General features: G+C 36.6%; 1 protein-coding gene across 1 annotated transcript in view; it reads left to right on the top strand.

Annotated features, from left to right (window-relative positions):
- The window catches only part of NALCN (sodium leak channel, non-selective), a 235583-nt gene that overhangs the window by 72793 nt on the left and 146101 nt on the right, over positions 1-16689 (top strand). Inside the window, 3 exon segments of the mRNA XM_033051319.1 lie at positions 10602-10744; positions 10861-10965; positions 13635-13721. Coding sequence (XP_032907210.1) covers positions 10602-10744; positions 10861-10965; positions 13635-13721 — 335 coding nt within the window.

The following is a 16689-nucleotide window of genomic DNA, read 5'->3' as shown; positions in this document are numbered from 1 at the left end:
CAGTGTTTCACTCCTCAAGTGCCTGCAGGAAAGCAACTTTGCAGCAGCCTCAGGCTATGGTTTAACGTGTGATGAGACCCAAGTAGCAATTGCTTAGGATGAGGCAGGGTACATGAATGTGTTAGTGTCACTGAGGGTGGCACAGAATGCTGAAATTATACCAGCTTATTGCCTTTGGGACAACTTTATGCTGGGAGTAGAAGAACAGACGTGCTCCAGTGCAATTGCAGACAATACCAGTTGAAGTGTTCAACTTTTCATTGCAAAATGAAGCCCCCCAAAAAAGGGTGATTTCAAGGGGCACGGTCAGCTTACAGCAAATCAGTACTTTGTGTCATATGGCTGTGATGCTTTTAACACAGTAGTCAGAGCCTTATAGAGTTAATTTATCATCTAATCGTGTCCTGCGTGACATTTTATTTATTCCCAGTGGTTTGTTCCATCACTTACTTTACAGAAGTTAGGACCGCAACCTAACTGAATGCTTCCTTTGTGGAAGAAAAATAAAAATATTTTATTTTCTGAAAAATATGATTTAACCATTCAGAAACAATGGAACTTGGCTCTCCACCATCACTCCTACAACACTTTCCAGGCAAAACCCTAATGCAAAGTGCTCTTTTGTACTTTGATCTTCATTCCTTTGTAGTGTCTATGTGCAGCCTAAACACATACAGATTACTTTATCCATGTTAATTTTTTGTTGTTGTTGTTTTAATAACTAGTAAAGATAAGATGCTGAACTGGCTTTAGAGAATTCTTTATTGTAAAATTGGAGAAAATTAGTATGAATCTTAAAAAGATATGTATTTGAAAGTCATGCTCATTGCCAGGCCACTCCAGGATTGAGTCGCCTGTTCCTATCTTATTTCATATACGTGCTTAGCTGATGTGTTCTTAAAGAGCTCCAAGGACTCAAACTCTCGGTTATTCCAGTACTAGCTATTGTCTGCTAGCAGTTGTTTCTCCTCTGTTACAGTTATCTCTGACTCGAGCACATGAATCCTACTAACAGCATTTAGTTGATACTTTTACAAGCTTCTTAGGAAAGTGACTTGAAAGAGTTTTAGTACCCAGGTACCAGAGATCTGCCTGATGGTCAGTTTTGGAAGCAGATATTTCTTTGAGGTACTCCTGTTACATTTGTCTTCATTCAGGAAGCCCATTTCTGAGAGATTGTAGAATTAATGGGTCTGAAAACAGTGCTCTTTTCTCATGAGTGCATCTCATAGTATTAATCTCTGGTTTTATTTTTTATGTGGCAGGCAATTTAATAAGTGTTTTGAAAACACCATGTTGATCAAATATACTGTTTTCCCAAGATTTTTTATATTTTGTGGGGACTTAAATGGTAGCATCTCAGAGCCATAAATTTAATTCTGTTCCTACTAAAGGAATGATAAATTCCTCTTTTGCTTTAAGCTCTAGCATTTAGGCCAGGGTTAAAAATTTTTAATTTGTATCCTTCTGTGTCTCAAAGAATCTGACTATATCCAGCTATCTGAACATCAGCTCACATGTCTGACTTCGGCCAGTGCAATTTAAAAACTGGGAACATAATTTTCTTCTCCAAAATATTACAGAAATGTACTGGCAGAAAATACAAACTAGGATCAGGATTTGTTTCTTGTTATGAAAAACAGGGGGCCCTAATGTAACAACACAAAATCTCTACCCAAGCCGTGGTAGGATTTGCAGACACATGATTGAGGATAATAACATGTTTATAACGTCCAGCAGTAAATATTCTTATGTATGCTTTTAGAGGTGCCTTTGACTTCAAGGAAGGGAGTGGATAGACTTCCAAGGTTAGTTGTTTTTTTTAATTGAAGAGTAGACAAAGAGGTAGTCACTGTGAAGTAAATGGCATGCAGAAAATCAGCTCTGAATTTATGCATAACACTTGTTTTCACCCTCAGATCTAAAAGTTCTGATTTTATTTCACCCACTGAAAATTATTTTCATATGGAAAATGAGGTCTCTTTAGCTCATCCTTTGATAAAAAATTGCCGGGAGTAGGTCTGATGTGTATTTCTTGTGAAACTGCCTCACTGAGCAATGCCAAAACTTATTTTTTCATACACAGCTCTTGTTTTTTTTTCAAACCACATGTTCATGTGTCTTAGTACAAAATGATGCATTTTCCACTTTAGCAAAAAGCTTTGAAGAAAAAAATATGTTAAATATCATTGGTCTACAGGAAATTAATGCAGCCTTAAGTCAAAACACAGTTGACACACACCTACTCAAAGAATAAACATCTTTGCAGGTAAACTTGATGCTGAGAAAAAAAGAAAAACACCTATCTGAGGAAAAAAAACCACATTGATTTGACAGTGAGAATTTCCAGAAATTTCTGTTATGGGTGTGTAGGGTTATTTTCAGTAGTGCATAAAGATCAAAAAGGAGTTCTGCAGAAGCAGATAATACTGAAAACAAGGTTTAAACAGTGTGTATTGAAACTTTGGAAATTCTCTTTCCCAAGATGTACATGGCAGTTTATAGAGCTTTTTTTTGTCAAAGGTTTTGATTTTCTTCTCCTAATAAACCTGCCAGCTGATTTAGTCTATTAGTGCTAGTCTTCCAAGAATTCTTTTGATAATCAGTAGATCTCTGGTCATGCAAACACTTTCTTTAAGGCAGTCCAGAATAAAATAAATCAGATGTTACAAGAACTGGTTTTCTTTTCAATTTAGTATTTTGTTTTCATAAGGAAAGGAAAAAACTTGATGTCTTTTTGCTGACATCCTCATATGGATTTTTTTATTTTAAAAAAATCAGGTTCTTCATCTTTTGTCACTGACCTCTTTTAAAGCCAGAAATCTTTAAGATAGTTTAATCTTAGACATTGACTGTGTCACTGCTTGAGGAGAGTCTCAGAGTCTCTAACTTAATACAGCCATCTCTGAACCAGGACAATATGCTTATCTCATAAAGGTGCTGTGGGATTCAGTGAGCTATCGGCTCACTAAACCACTTCTCTGTGTCTCCACACTCTCTCTAACTGCACATATTGGGATAGTGGACAAACCACTCCCTCACATCAACAAAGTCTGTGAATTATTTTCCTTCTAGTGGCATGTAAAAAGCACCAGGGAGTACTTACTAATAGATAAACAAGTCATTGAGTGAGTGTCGTTTGGGTTTTCTTGAAACAGTCAATCATAGAGCTTCTTCCTTCCATTTAAGAAGTGAAGTTATTGTCTCTTCAGTTGGATTAGTCTCTTAAGATGCATTTAACACTTTATATTTGCTGCTGTTATCCAGATGTGTGGAGGCTAATGAGATTTCTAACGTATCGGTTTTTATAATGTCTACTTAACCAGCTTACTGTCTGCTTTTTTTTCTTAGGGAAATGAATTGATCTAAGTGCTGTTACTGTCTCATTTCTGTTCACTGAATACTTAGCAGGTCTTTTTAGTTGGGATTTTCTACTGTTGCCTTTTAGTGATACTTTCTTACAAGAGTAAAATCTTGTTCAGATGTGCACTATAGCTGAAGCAAATTAAATTAGAATTCTTTGGCGGGGGTTGGTTTAAAAGCATCCTATTTAAGATGACAGCAGTTTTACCACTGATTGTGGTAAAATCTCATGCAATTGCTTTTGAAAATATTACCCATTCAGGAGAAAGGGGCTGACCTCTTCATTTTAAGAGAGCTAGTACATCTTCAGAGAAGCACCTACAATTCAAAGGTGATATTCAGAGGAACCAAATGAAACTGAAATAGAGCTTTAGGAACAAGCAGCTTTGCAGTTTCATGATTGTACTTAAAATGAATTAGATTGCTCTGTCTGTCACGATTGGGAAAGCTAATGCAACAAGTGAATAGTTTTGATTAACAATGTGTAAAATTCAGTGCTGAATTTACATGCTTCATGTCAGAGAAGATTTACATACTTTGTTTGCTCTCTAAAAAAGTAATCTATCACCACCTGGTTTGTAATAGTCATTCCCAGCATTTGACTGAATGACAATCCAAACACATCATATCTGTACTAAGAATTCTGCCTTAAACTTTTACCTTTAATATGATAACCCTTAAAGTAGTCATTAAATTTGAAATGTAACAGTTTTGGGCAATTTCTAAAAAATTGATTTCTGGGCTGCCCCTTTTACTGTATAAATGTGTCTACATATGTAATGCATTTTAAAAGAAGTAACAGTCCTATAAAAAGATGGTTCATTTTCAAAGGAATAAGTTACTAAATTATAGAGATTCCTCCACTGAACTTTTTTATGTTATACAGTTTTGTCATAACATTTACTGTAACAGGCATTGACTCTACTATGAATATACTTTAAATCAGAGGCGTTTCATTGGAAAGACTGAAGTGATGACTGGCAGACCTTCATAGTGTTCGTCACTCTTAAAGCCAAGGCCTAGGGATTTCTGTATTCTTGGTTTCTAGATCTGAAGAATATTTTTTATAGTTTGATAAGGAAAAGCACAACTATGGCAGTGTCCTACTTCTAGACTTCAGCCTGAAGTTCTGCCCATTCTGTTGAGGATGAGACCCCAGAGATCTGAGAAAAGTTGTGTCCTTAAAAATACTCTCTAGAGTGAAGGAGAGGTGGGAGGCTTGACTGTGCTGCAGAGCTTCCAGCTAGCTGTGCATGCTGCAGCTCAGCATTTACTTGATTCTTGTCAGCTGCCACTAAATTTGTAAAGTTGCCTCCCCACACTCACAAAAGTGATTATAAGGCAGACAGTGTATTAGCCCTACAGCTGTGTAATTGCCAAAAGGAAAAGACAGACCGTATTTCTGCACATAAAGTTAGCTTATGAGCTCTGTTGACATTCTGGATCCCTATTTGTTAAGTTATTTGTGAATCTCTAGTGATTGTAATCAAAAAATTGTTAAATGCTATTCTGGCTAAATGTCCATAAACAAAGCACACATGAAGTCCTTCTGAAGAATGTTCATCTTTCTTTACACCTTGGACTTGTTCAAAAATGAGATGCAGATTTCTCTTTTCAAAGCATAAAATACTACATCAGGGAGCTTAAGTACTATCACATGTAAGACATTAATGGTACAACCAAGCATGGACTTCTTCACCCAGAACATGCTCCTGTTTAACGCTGTGCAGTTAATACATGTGGCCAGCATTGCTACGTTCATATTGGTAAGCTGACTCTTCTGAATATTGAACATGTTTCTAAAATATTTGCCAATAGTGCAAACAAATCCATGGGTTTTTTTCCAAAGTTGACTGTCTTTACATTACGAAGTCTGTAGATCAGATTGCACTGATCATTTGCAATGTTTCTTTGTCTCCATATTGATGTTTTTGTCTGTAAAGTCTCTGTTTATAGTCTTTTCTCATACATAAAAGCTACATCTTCTCATAAGCAAATGAATTTTCAAAATGAAGAATCAGTGATACATCATTACTGTATATTTTAAGTCACTATACTTAGCAAGGATTAAAAGACTGTGTTCTGACTGGCAGTGTAGGATTTTTCTGCTGTTGTAAATTAGTTTTTCAGCAGCTCAGTAACAGGAAAATGGCACTGGGGGTTGAGGTTTCAACAGAGGAGCAGAGCATTGGCATGTTTTGAGGATTTTTTTTCTTTTCCTCCTAATTTCTGCTGGCTGGCAAAGTGGCTGGTGAGAGTTAGTTTGGGAAAGTAAAATAGGTTGCTCACTCGGGGGCAAGCAAGAAACCCCATGAAACCATTCAGAATTTGATATTTTAGTTGATTTCAGTCCTGTCTGCCAGCTGCTTTCCAGAGGGGTTAACAACTTTGTCCTTGCATTTCTGGACCATTTTTAATCCTTCCTAGTTTCACTGCAGCAATAATATAAAACACTTGGAATATCCTAATTGCAAGCAGTGTTTTACAAATACCGTAATACTGAAAGAAAACATAAATTAAAAGCGGGTCAGTTGAAATATCCATGCCCTGCAGAAACATGCAGCTTTGTGATTTTATGATTGAAGGTAAGCAGGGACAGGCATGATAACATTTCCATAGCTAAGGAAGAGATCATTACTTTATGGACAATCACTCACAGAGCCATGTTAAGGAAGGCTGCCTTTCAGCGTGCAGCCCGACAGAGTGAAATTACACAGCAGCACCTGCCAGAAGGCGGCTTAGTTTCGCCGGCAAGTAGGAGAATCAATCCTTTTACCGGCGCACCGGGAGGTTGACACAGTCTGTGCTCTCCGGGGTGGGCGCTCTGCCGCAGCCTGATGTTCCAGATGTGCCCGAGGAGCACGACCTCCATCTAGCGGCTGCTGGAAAGTAAGGGAATGGAGCATGCCACTGCCTGGCATCGGGTGCGTTTCCTGCGTGGCAATGGGTAGTGGTTTAACCTTTTTATAACAACGCATGGATTTTTACTTGCCTGAATAATTCCTGATTTAAAAGAGAAACAATAAATTTAGAAAGCAAACTTTTTGGGTTTGTTTTAGATTAAGTGGCCCTCCTGTAGGTTTTCTTTCTCAGCAGCTTCACAGCAGTCACAAGAAAACTGAGAAAATCCTAACATGATAAGCCAAGTTAGGCAATAAACATAAATTACACATGCAGAAATTGCTGGTGTTGTTGCACATCTAAACTTAGTTTTCGGTTTTTGCATCTCACTTGGAATAGCTACACATAACACAAAGATAGTAATTAATGAAAGACAACTCCTCAGCACCATACAGTCTCTTCCTCAGATAATATGGGATTTTGAATCAAGAAGCAAAATGCATCATTAAGTTAGGAGGAAAGGGTTCTGTTTCCAGACTCAGTGAATCTTCTATGTGACCTTTAGCTCTGCTCCTTTCATTCTGCTATTATAAAACTACAGCATTATTCAGTGCACTCCCTTTCTCGTGATGCCCATTTACAAATGAACTGATTATAGAAAGAGATGATGTCAAAGAGCATGGTGGTGTCAGAGTCAGAGAAATAAGCAGAAAATCCTGAATATTTACAAATTGTGCATAAATATAAAATACAGTACATTAAAGACCATCCCTGCATAGTAATACTATTTTCCTGTTAACTTTGAGTCCCTTTTTTAAAAAAATACACACCTTCTATATTGCTTAGTTATTTAAAAGATAAATTTTTGTCAAGATAGGTGATTTTACTCCCCTAAGAAAAATCATCACCTTTTTCCCTGACTCTTCTAATACCTTTTGTTTCCCTGCTATTCATTCATTCATGCTCTATTCATCTGTAGGGCATGAAAGGGAGTTACCTTGCTTCCTGATTAGGAATGGATACCATTAGAATTTTCTTTTACTGCAATTATTTAGGTGTTAAAGCAGCTATTTTCTCCAAACCCCTTCAGACAAATGTTCCCATCTTCTAGATCTGAAAGGGGCATGTATTGAAAAAGAAATAAACTCCTTGCACTTGGATACTGAATCCCCATATGCTAAACATACAATATCAGTAAGGATACAGTTTGTCTCTGATTGCTGTGTTTTCTTCTAAACATTATGGAGCAAGTGAAAATGTCACATAAATTGAGGAGGATTCAATCTCTTTTCCAGTATTTCAGTAAGTATTTCATTTTCTGAACTTTTTAAACCGTGTTACAGCTGTAAAGCATTTCCAGAGGTAGAAGTGTTTCTTGCTTAAATAAAATTAGTCATTTGAGATTGATACAGGTTATGATGTTGATTTATTGAGTTTTAATCTCTACGGAGAAGTGTTTTCCTTCTTTATTTTCTTTTTTTTTTTTTTTTTTTTTGTTAAACATTGTGTTTAAAGGAATTATTTTATTATAACATTAAAATGAAGTTTATTAGAGAAGTTCAAACAAAACACAAAAACTTTAAAACATGTTACTTTATTTTACCTCTTTTGTCGTCAGGAAGTTCCTCCCAAATTAATATTGAATGCCATCAAGATTTAACCATTTAGTGAAATAAATTGAAAAATTATCATAAATATTTGCTAGATATTTTTATCTCTCAAATTCAGCAATTTGGCCATGCTAACATGCTTAAGCTGATGAGCAGTGTCATAACAACCATGTGTTTAACTCTTTCATGATTCAAAACCTTTTCATGGCTGAAAAGTCTTGCTGATGCCTGCAGTTATATTGCATAAATCATGATCCTAATAATGATTGAGGACTTTGACAAGAGGTGACTCTGTTCTGAAGTGGAAGGGCCTGTTGTGTATTGAATAGCCAGGTCCTGCAGGTTTTCAAGTCCTCATTCCCATACTGCTGAAGGATCTATGTTCTCATATGCCCTAACCACGAGACTCTTAGCACTAGCTGTGCCTAAGCCCTTTGAACTAGTAGAAAAAGATACTGTGTCAATGATAAAATACAGACATCTGTGGAAAATAATAAATTTACCATTTGATCTGAGGGGCATATGTTAGGTTTCATTTATGGCAACATTCCCATGCCTGTTTTTTTGGGACGCATTCTACCATCACTTAAAATTTTCGTAGTTTCTCACCCTCCATATGGCTTTGAACATGGTGAGAAAAACAGAGTATGTTGCTGTGAGAGGAGAGTCTTTTAATAACTTACTCATTGGCTTTAGGAAGATGTAGTCTGAAATAAAAGAAATAATCAGAAAAAACAGAAGAGCAAAAATATGCCGTAAGGTAGATGTCAACTAAGAATTACTCTTCTTTTTGAAGGCAAAACATCTAATAGTGTTACATCCCTTATTCTGTATAAAAGAGGATTTCCAGAGATGGTGAACAGCATGGTTCCTGACATCAGTAATGAAAGTTTTATTATTTCCTAGTCACATATGTTAAGCAAGAATGTATATTCTTAAGAGAGATTGCTTTCTAATAGCCTTAAGAATACCTCTACCAGTTATACACTATAGAGACATTTATGCTTTAGAGTCACAGATAAACTGTGCATTTTTGTCCATTCACAGTATTGCTTTACTGTGGCAGATGGCCCAGTGATGTGTTATAAGTACTTCGCATGACATCCCTTCTATTTTACTTATCTTCACTGTGACTTTCCCATTGGTAATGACTAATGACAGTTTCCTAGCCAGCAACTTTTAATAGATTCCTTTTTTTTCCTTAATCTCTGCCTGTCCTCAACAGCACTGTTTTGTTCAATAATTTAATCAGTTCAGCAACAGTATATTATTAGACAATTGAACCATTACTTTTTGAATTTTTGAAATAAAATACTCATGAAGTAATCGCTGATGAATATTTCAGTATTGATAGAGACCACTTTTTCTTCTAAAGAAATAGAAAGGATTTTGCTTTCTATGCTTGAATGCTTTTCCTTTCCTTTTATTTTCATTTTTTTCCCTTGGTCCTGAGAACCTTATGCAGTAAAAATAAAGGAATCTAATAACTAAAAAACTAACAGTTTTGCCTACCCACCATGCCCATCTTAACCATTTGACACCTACCTATGAAAAGTAAATGTTATACAGAAAAAAATTCATATTTTTCCTCTCTCCTCTCATCAGTGAAGATTTATCTGCAGAAGGGACACCCTGAGACAAAACTGGTTCCAGGTTCATCCCATCCCTGTTAGCAGACAGAAGGATATTTTTATTGCAAATTCAATGGGGAAAAAACCAGCGCAGAGCTCCTTATAGACTGGTGTGATTTTTTGGGAAACTCCTGGACTCCGGAATTTCTGCCCAGAACCATTTCTTTCTCTGTGAAAATTGTCAGATAGTCAACTTTCTATCTTTATGTTGCTAGCAGCTGCTGTGTTTTGCTAAGGGCAGTGCTCCTCATGCTCTCTCTCTTTTATCAAAGACATTCCATGAAATGAGGCAGTAGTGGAGCAGAGCTGGCGGGTGGCTGTAGGACAATTCTGTGATTTCACAGCAGTTTGTGAGATTTCACAGTTTAATTTCACAGTTTAATTGTGTTTCTTCTTGGAACAAAAAATTACTTTAAACAAGAATGACTTACAAGCCATAACCAGTCTATATTTTGAAGCTTTCATTGCAGAGATAAGGAGGAAGGGCAAACTGGCTAAAGCATATTATCACTCAGACATTAGAGTAGCGTTATAGCTGTTATTCAAAAGTGTTTTCTTCACAAAAAGGTCTCTCATAACTTTTCTTTCATCTTCTCTCCACCCCCCTCAGAGTTGTATAGCAGGTTCAATTTAAAAATGCTTTTTCAAGACAACATATGTATGTTAATGCAGCTGCTACCTGAATTTCAGAACAGTTCAGTAGCTTGCTGTAGATGCTTACCTGTGCTTGCTAGGCACATTCTTGGTGTATTACTGCTTGCTCAGTGTTGCTGATATTAAAAGTGATTTCTTTAACCTACTGAGTGTTGATCCTTGTTAAATCTGCCTTTTCCCAGGGATGCTGCTGAATGCAAATGATGGGAGAAATTCTGCCTTTGTAGGCATTTGCATACTGCCAGTGAACCCTTCTAAGGGATTATACGTGTCTGTCCAGGGAGGGAAGAGAATCAGTCTGATCTGATACAAAACCAATGTATATTCAATTGCAAAAAGAAGAATGTGGAAATGCACCTGAAAATCTTCTCTTTGAAGGAGAAGAGGAGAGCTGATGCCCTTTAGAAAAAACAAAAATAGGATTGATAAAAGTTTGCTGTTTGCTGATATGAAAACTTTAGGGAGGTTTAATGCCAAGCATTTTCATTCTTTCCTCTGACAGGCACGAGCATATTTACTGTTTACGAAGCTGCCTCTCAGGAAGGCTGGGTGTTCCTTATGTACCGAGCAATCGACAGTTTTCCCCGATGGCGTTCATATTTCTATTTCATCACCTTAATTTTCTTTCTGGCCTGGCTTGTTAAGGTACTGAAAAATATGTCTTTTTAAATTGGTATGAAACATAGATCATATTAGAATTAATTTCTCTTTTTCTGCTTGCTGAGCTTTGTGTCAGCCATTCTTTCTTTTTCTTTTTCCAGAATGTTTTTATTGCAGTCATCATTGAAACATTTGCAGAAATTAGAGTGCAGTTCCAGCAGATGTGGGGGTCCAGGAGCAGTACTACTTCAACTGCCACCACCCAGGTGAAGCATTTGAGATGCTGAGCTTCTTTGGGATTTGATTTGGTTTAGTTTATGAATTAATCATAAGCAGAAAGTTCCTGTCATATATATTTGATTTTGCATGTTACTACCTATATTCAAAATCTGATATATGAATTTTCATAAACAATTAAATTCGTGGTCGCATTATCTAACTAGTCTTTCTTAGAAATGAATAACAGAGAAGACCACAATACAGTTATCTATATGGCTAGATATGCTATTGCTGTGTTTGTATTATTTTTAACAAAGTATAATAATGCTTTTTTATCATGTCATTGGTGGGTTTGAAGTCAGAATTTCCTATTAGATATCACCTCCTGTGCTAAGAAATTAGAGCTGAAATCCCAAAGTTGTAGCTGGAAGAAGAGGGGTCTGAGTGCGGCTGAAGTGTTTGGGGAAGATGGTCTTGGAACTGAGAAGGGTGTGTTGAGACCAAGGAAGAATAGGTTGTAGGGACAAGGAAAGAGCCATGCTCACAGCTGGGGCAGCCACAGAAAGTGAGACTCTGCGTAGAAATAACGAGTAAGAAGAAGCTGGCATAGGAAGGGTGGGCTGGTTATGGGAAAGAATCCAATATGAAAAAGAAGAGCTACTGGGTTGGGATTTAAATTTTCTCACTCATTATTATGTGTCCCAAATGGGCAGGCTTTTCCAGACTAGTGGAGTTTGCCATCTCTGAGAAGAACCAGTACCAACTGCCTGCAAAAAGTTCTTAGAAAGACAGATATGAGAAACACACCCATGAGGGAATTCTTTCTAACCATGTAGCTGGAGATTATTTATTTTCCTAAGCCAGAAGTTTTAAGTTTTCATAATTAATTATTGACTATTTTTATATTCTTTTTTATATTCCTGTATTCCATATGTAAATCTAGTCCCTTTTCTACCGGCTGCTACATTTTTTGCCTCAAATAGACTTTGTGGCAATAATTTCTACTCTATATGTGTCTTTGTCAAAGCAGACTTTGTGATATCAATTTAAAATCTATCTAAAAAAAAGGACTTTTCTACATGACATATGCTTCATCTGGAGAACTTTATGTTCATAGGACAAATCCTGAGCCATACAGGCTTATCCAAGAACTCTGAACTAGAAGATGGAGCAGAGAGTTCAATGTAGGGAAACACAAGAAGCAGCCAACATTAAGAAATTTAAAATATCCAAAATAATGTCATCATGCCAAAGAACATGAACATGTTGCATTTAATCTGCATCACACTGATTAAAAATAGTTTGCTGGCTGCAGACAAGTAAATGGTTTAAATGGCTGATTCGTTCCTCAAGTCAGTGACATAATGGGATATCAAGAGAGTCCAGGTTACCAAACTGCAAAAATTATTTATCTTTTTCTGTATTAAGAAGGACAGAAAATACCTTGCAGGATTTCTCATTCAAAGCACAGACAAAAGTTAAAACCCATGCTTCTTTTGTGCATGAAGTAGCCTTGAGATATATGTCTTAATTTTCCCACTTCATACATTACTGAGCTGTTCCCCAAACTTATTCCTATAGAAAAATAAATGAGTGTCTAGGAGTCGAAGTCTAGGAAGGGGTCTCTAGAAGAGGGTAAAAGGAGTGTGCTTCTTCTAAAGCACTTTAGCACTGTACTTAAAAATATGGTAAAAAAAGGAGTAACTGTGCTCATATTAATTGGCAACTCTTCCCAGTGCAGAGATGCTAAATAAAGACTTGGAAAAATTACAACTATTTTTGGGTGACACAGTCCCAAGTCTAATGAGCACTTCTCTCAGGATGACTTTTAAGCTTCAACCATACTCCTGTGGCTGTGTTCTTGAGGTGACTCGTTTGAGTGCTGGGTGTCAAAGAAAAGGTGGGAGTGAGGTGGGAACTTTGCCACACTTCATTACATAGTCTCTGCAACTCAAAATGCTGGAACCATTAATTTTCTTTCAAGGACATTCTCAAGGACGGTGTTAATCACTTTCAGGCGTGGTGTCTCACTGTTCCTTGTGTCCAGCAGTCTGCATCATTTTGTGTCCTAAATTCTGTGGAAAAAATCCAAAAAACAGAATGCCTATGTCTATTCTTCCAGAGGCTATTGATAAAATGTGAATACTACTGTGGTCAAGAGAGCCTTTTCCATTGCCATCATTAGAGGCTGGAAATATTCAGCTATTTACAGTAGTGATAAGGTCTGTGAAATAATATATAAGGACTATCCGTTTACTCTTGTTATGCATCAGGGCAACAAAAATAAAATGGTCCTTGCAGTAAAGTAATTTTCCAGTAAAAAAGATAAGGTTGTCTGCGCTTGCCAAATGCATCGCGAAGCTTATTTATGTGGTCACAATGTATTTGTATTTTCTTAGGATAAGTTTACCTTAGTAAGGAAATTATTCTGAACAGGTACCACCATCTAATTATGCGGGTCAAAGATTAACTAAATCAGTTTCTGTATTAGGACTAATAGCGATACATTGTGTTCAATGTTATCTGAGTAAAATTCAGACAATTAATGTTGGAAAAAGCATGTTACTTTTATTTTCTGTAGCAGAAAGAATCATTCCTCTGTTATTTTAAACTAACTATCATGAAAATGTATGCTGGTCCTTAAGGGGAATGTATTAGAGCTCACTTTTTTTTATTGCCACATAAAACATTTCTGACAACAGTCTTCTCTTTCAAGATGTTTCATGAAGATGCTGCTGGAGGTTGGCAGCTTGTAGCTGTTGATGTGAATAAACCCCAAGGCAGAGCTCCTGCATGTCTACAGGTATGACATTGCTTTTTAATAAATCAGCATGTGTAACCAGCATCACTCAAATGTTGCCATAAGGAAATTATGCTGAGAAATAGCTACCATAGTTGTAGTAGTATTTTTTTAATCCATTGCTTTCTGCAGTATAGACTCGTTCTTGAAAATCACAGACCACATATCAACAAATAAAAACGTACCACACCCAAAGAGAGAAGATTAGAAAAATCCTTCCTGAAAAGGTTCTGTTTTGTGTGCTTATGAGAGCAAGATTTAAAATTTATATATAAATTTTAATATTAATTTAATGTTTAATATTTTAATATTTTAATAAAATATAAAGTAGTTAATCATGTTCTCTCAGAATTTATATACATATATATTCCATTCCTAGGATATTTGCAACATAAATGCTTGTTTATTAAATGCAAAATACAATAACATATGCCAAGAAGCATGACTAATCATAATAAACACAGAAGTACCTAATTTCTCTTGCTGCCTTGTGAAAATGGCCTCATAAAAAAGGGACAAGCAGCATGTACAGAGCCAAGTCATGCAATGTTTGAAACTTCTAGATTTGCTATTCCTATTTGGATATAAGTTACGTAATTTGTAAAACTCTATCCTCATTGTTTAAATAATCCAGACTAAGACAAGTCATTTTTTTAGAAATAAATTTTTAGAACAGAACACTGAAAAGCAGCTCAAATTTTTATTTGCAAGTGAAATAATGTCATTTCTGGATAAAATAAACTAACTTCAGAATATAAAGCCAAATCTACTATAGCATTTTCTGGCAATTTTGGTTATGTTTAATTTAATGTGTAAGCTAAAATACATGTTCTTGTTGGCAGCATGTACATTGCCGAACCCCAAGCTGGCAAGCACCTCCAATCCCCTCCACAAGCTGTTCATTCTCAAATATCTCTGCTTTGCCAAACCACTGCCATATGTCTTAAGTCTTCCCAAATTTAATTCTTGATTTGGACAGCAACAGGAACACCATTTGTGGTGTTCTCTAGTAGCAGTCTCAGGTATGTGGATAAAATGTAGCTGAACTCAAAGTGAAAACAACTTCAGATGAAAATTAAGATACTTGCCTTAAGATGCTCTGCCTTTGTGGTATTGCATTTTTGCCCCTTTTAGGAATTACGTGAACACAGTAAATTGTGTTCCAGTGGACATAAACCTCATGCATTCAACTTTTTATATTTGCCACTCAGCTAGCAGTTTTCTTCTTGTTCTTCATCCTTTCAGGAAATAGGGGAAGCTCTGAAACTGTGCTTTAGCAGACCTTTAAGACATTAAACTACATGAACTCCATTAGGTGTATATTAGTCCAATAGTCCATTAACTATATAAAGTCTGTTTCCTAATTTTCATTAGGAAGTTTATCCTTCATGGCATTATTGTCTCTGTCAGCAAATAAGCTGTACTGAGTTGGTGGTGTCATCTTGGAGGCAGTAAACAGGATTGTTGTTCCATGTTTTATGTGTCTTATGCACATTCTAACTTTTAGATATCAGAAATAAGAGTTGAGCAGTAAGACTTACTTTGTATAATTTGGAACTTCTACGCATTAGATACCTCTGTATTCATAAACAAAAGTATTCTGTGTGATGTAATATTTCTGTGGTTTTTTAACTGCTGGTCTACATATTAGGGTGGTCTAATGATTTTTAAATGTTCTGAGAAACGGATTTTTTGTTCTGCATCAGATCATAATGTGAGAATTGCAAAAAGAAGATAGTCTTACCCTTCCTCATTTCTATACTTCTCCCTCACAACTTGCCTGAGCTGGCACAGTATTTATGCACTTGTTCAGGGAATAGAATCAAAATTGGCAGGGGGAAAGGAGTGAATTTGTTATTGATCAGACTCCCTGCAGCTACAAAAATGCTTTTTCTTACACAAGAATGGTGCCAGAACATTAGTGGGAGCAGTCTAGGAATGTGAGAGCTGCTTCCTTACGCAGCAGTGAGCGATAAAACATGACTACAATAAATTTAACCCAGTTTAATTTAATGGAAATGACTATAAAAATCAGTTACGTAATTTTTTTGTGTTTCTTGTTTTGTATTGGTCCAATATCAGAGAGGTGGCGGGTCTGCTAGCCTGTGTAACCAGATCCTAGGAACTCCTAAAATACTCAATGCTGGTGGCTTCCCACCACCCAGGTTCTTCTGGGCAGATCTCAGATTTATTCTTAAGTACACTTTATTAATGTATATTTTTCTGTGTCCCTTGTCCCATACACACATTAAAAGATTCATTCTAACTTACAGGACAATGATGGGGTGCAGAGGTGTGGAATACAGAGGTCGTAGGTAGTGTGGAGATGTGTTTCTCCATGGCCATGGATAGGTTCAGCTAGCTGTGGAACCTGATGGGGTGCAGAGGCAGTGTATGGTGGTCGTGGTATAGCAGTAACAGCTGATAATTTTCTGGAGAGAAACTAAATAGATGTACCAACAATTTAAACAACAGCTCAGCAAAGTTTTACATGAAAGCAGCAGGCCCTATCTACTGCCCAGTTTCAAAGACTTCTGCTTCTGAGATTTGTGGATTTGCAGCATAAATTCTGGTAGAAAAGTGCTTGTCAAGTTCACTGGAGGAAGTATTTCACACATTTGAGGTTAAAGACCTATCTAGTGCCAAGCACTGCAACCATGAGTTGCTGATGGCACTGGGGACATCTCTGCAATTCCTACAGTTCATACTCAAATATTTCCAAGCTCACAGTGTAAATATATCCCCAGTAGGTTGGCAAAGGCAGTTATGTAGGGAACCTTTATTTCTTAAGTACAACCAGATGTACAGGTTGTGGTTGACTACCATCACCTTTCCCTCCTCCACTGCATTAACTAGGATGAGTAACTGCTTTCCTTTAAGTTTTACGCATAAAAATGTTGGTGAGATTGCTTATTAGAAAACAAGGATTTCTTGCTTAGCAAAAGAAAATAAGAACAATTTCTAAGAGAAA

This window comes from Catharus ustulatus, chromosome 2 (genome assembly GCF_009819885.2).
Source record: "Catharus ustulatus isolate bCatUst1 chromosome 2, bCatUst1.pri.v2, whole genome shotgun sequence".
NCBI lineage: Eukaryota > Metazoa > Chordata > Aves > Passeriformes > Turdidae > Catharus > Catharus ustulatus.
This window is presented reverse-complemented; position numbering and strand designations above follow the sequence as displayed.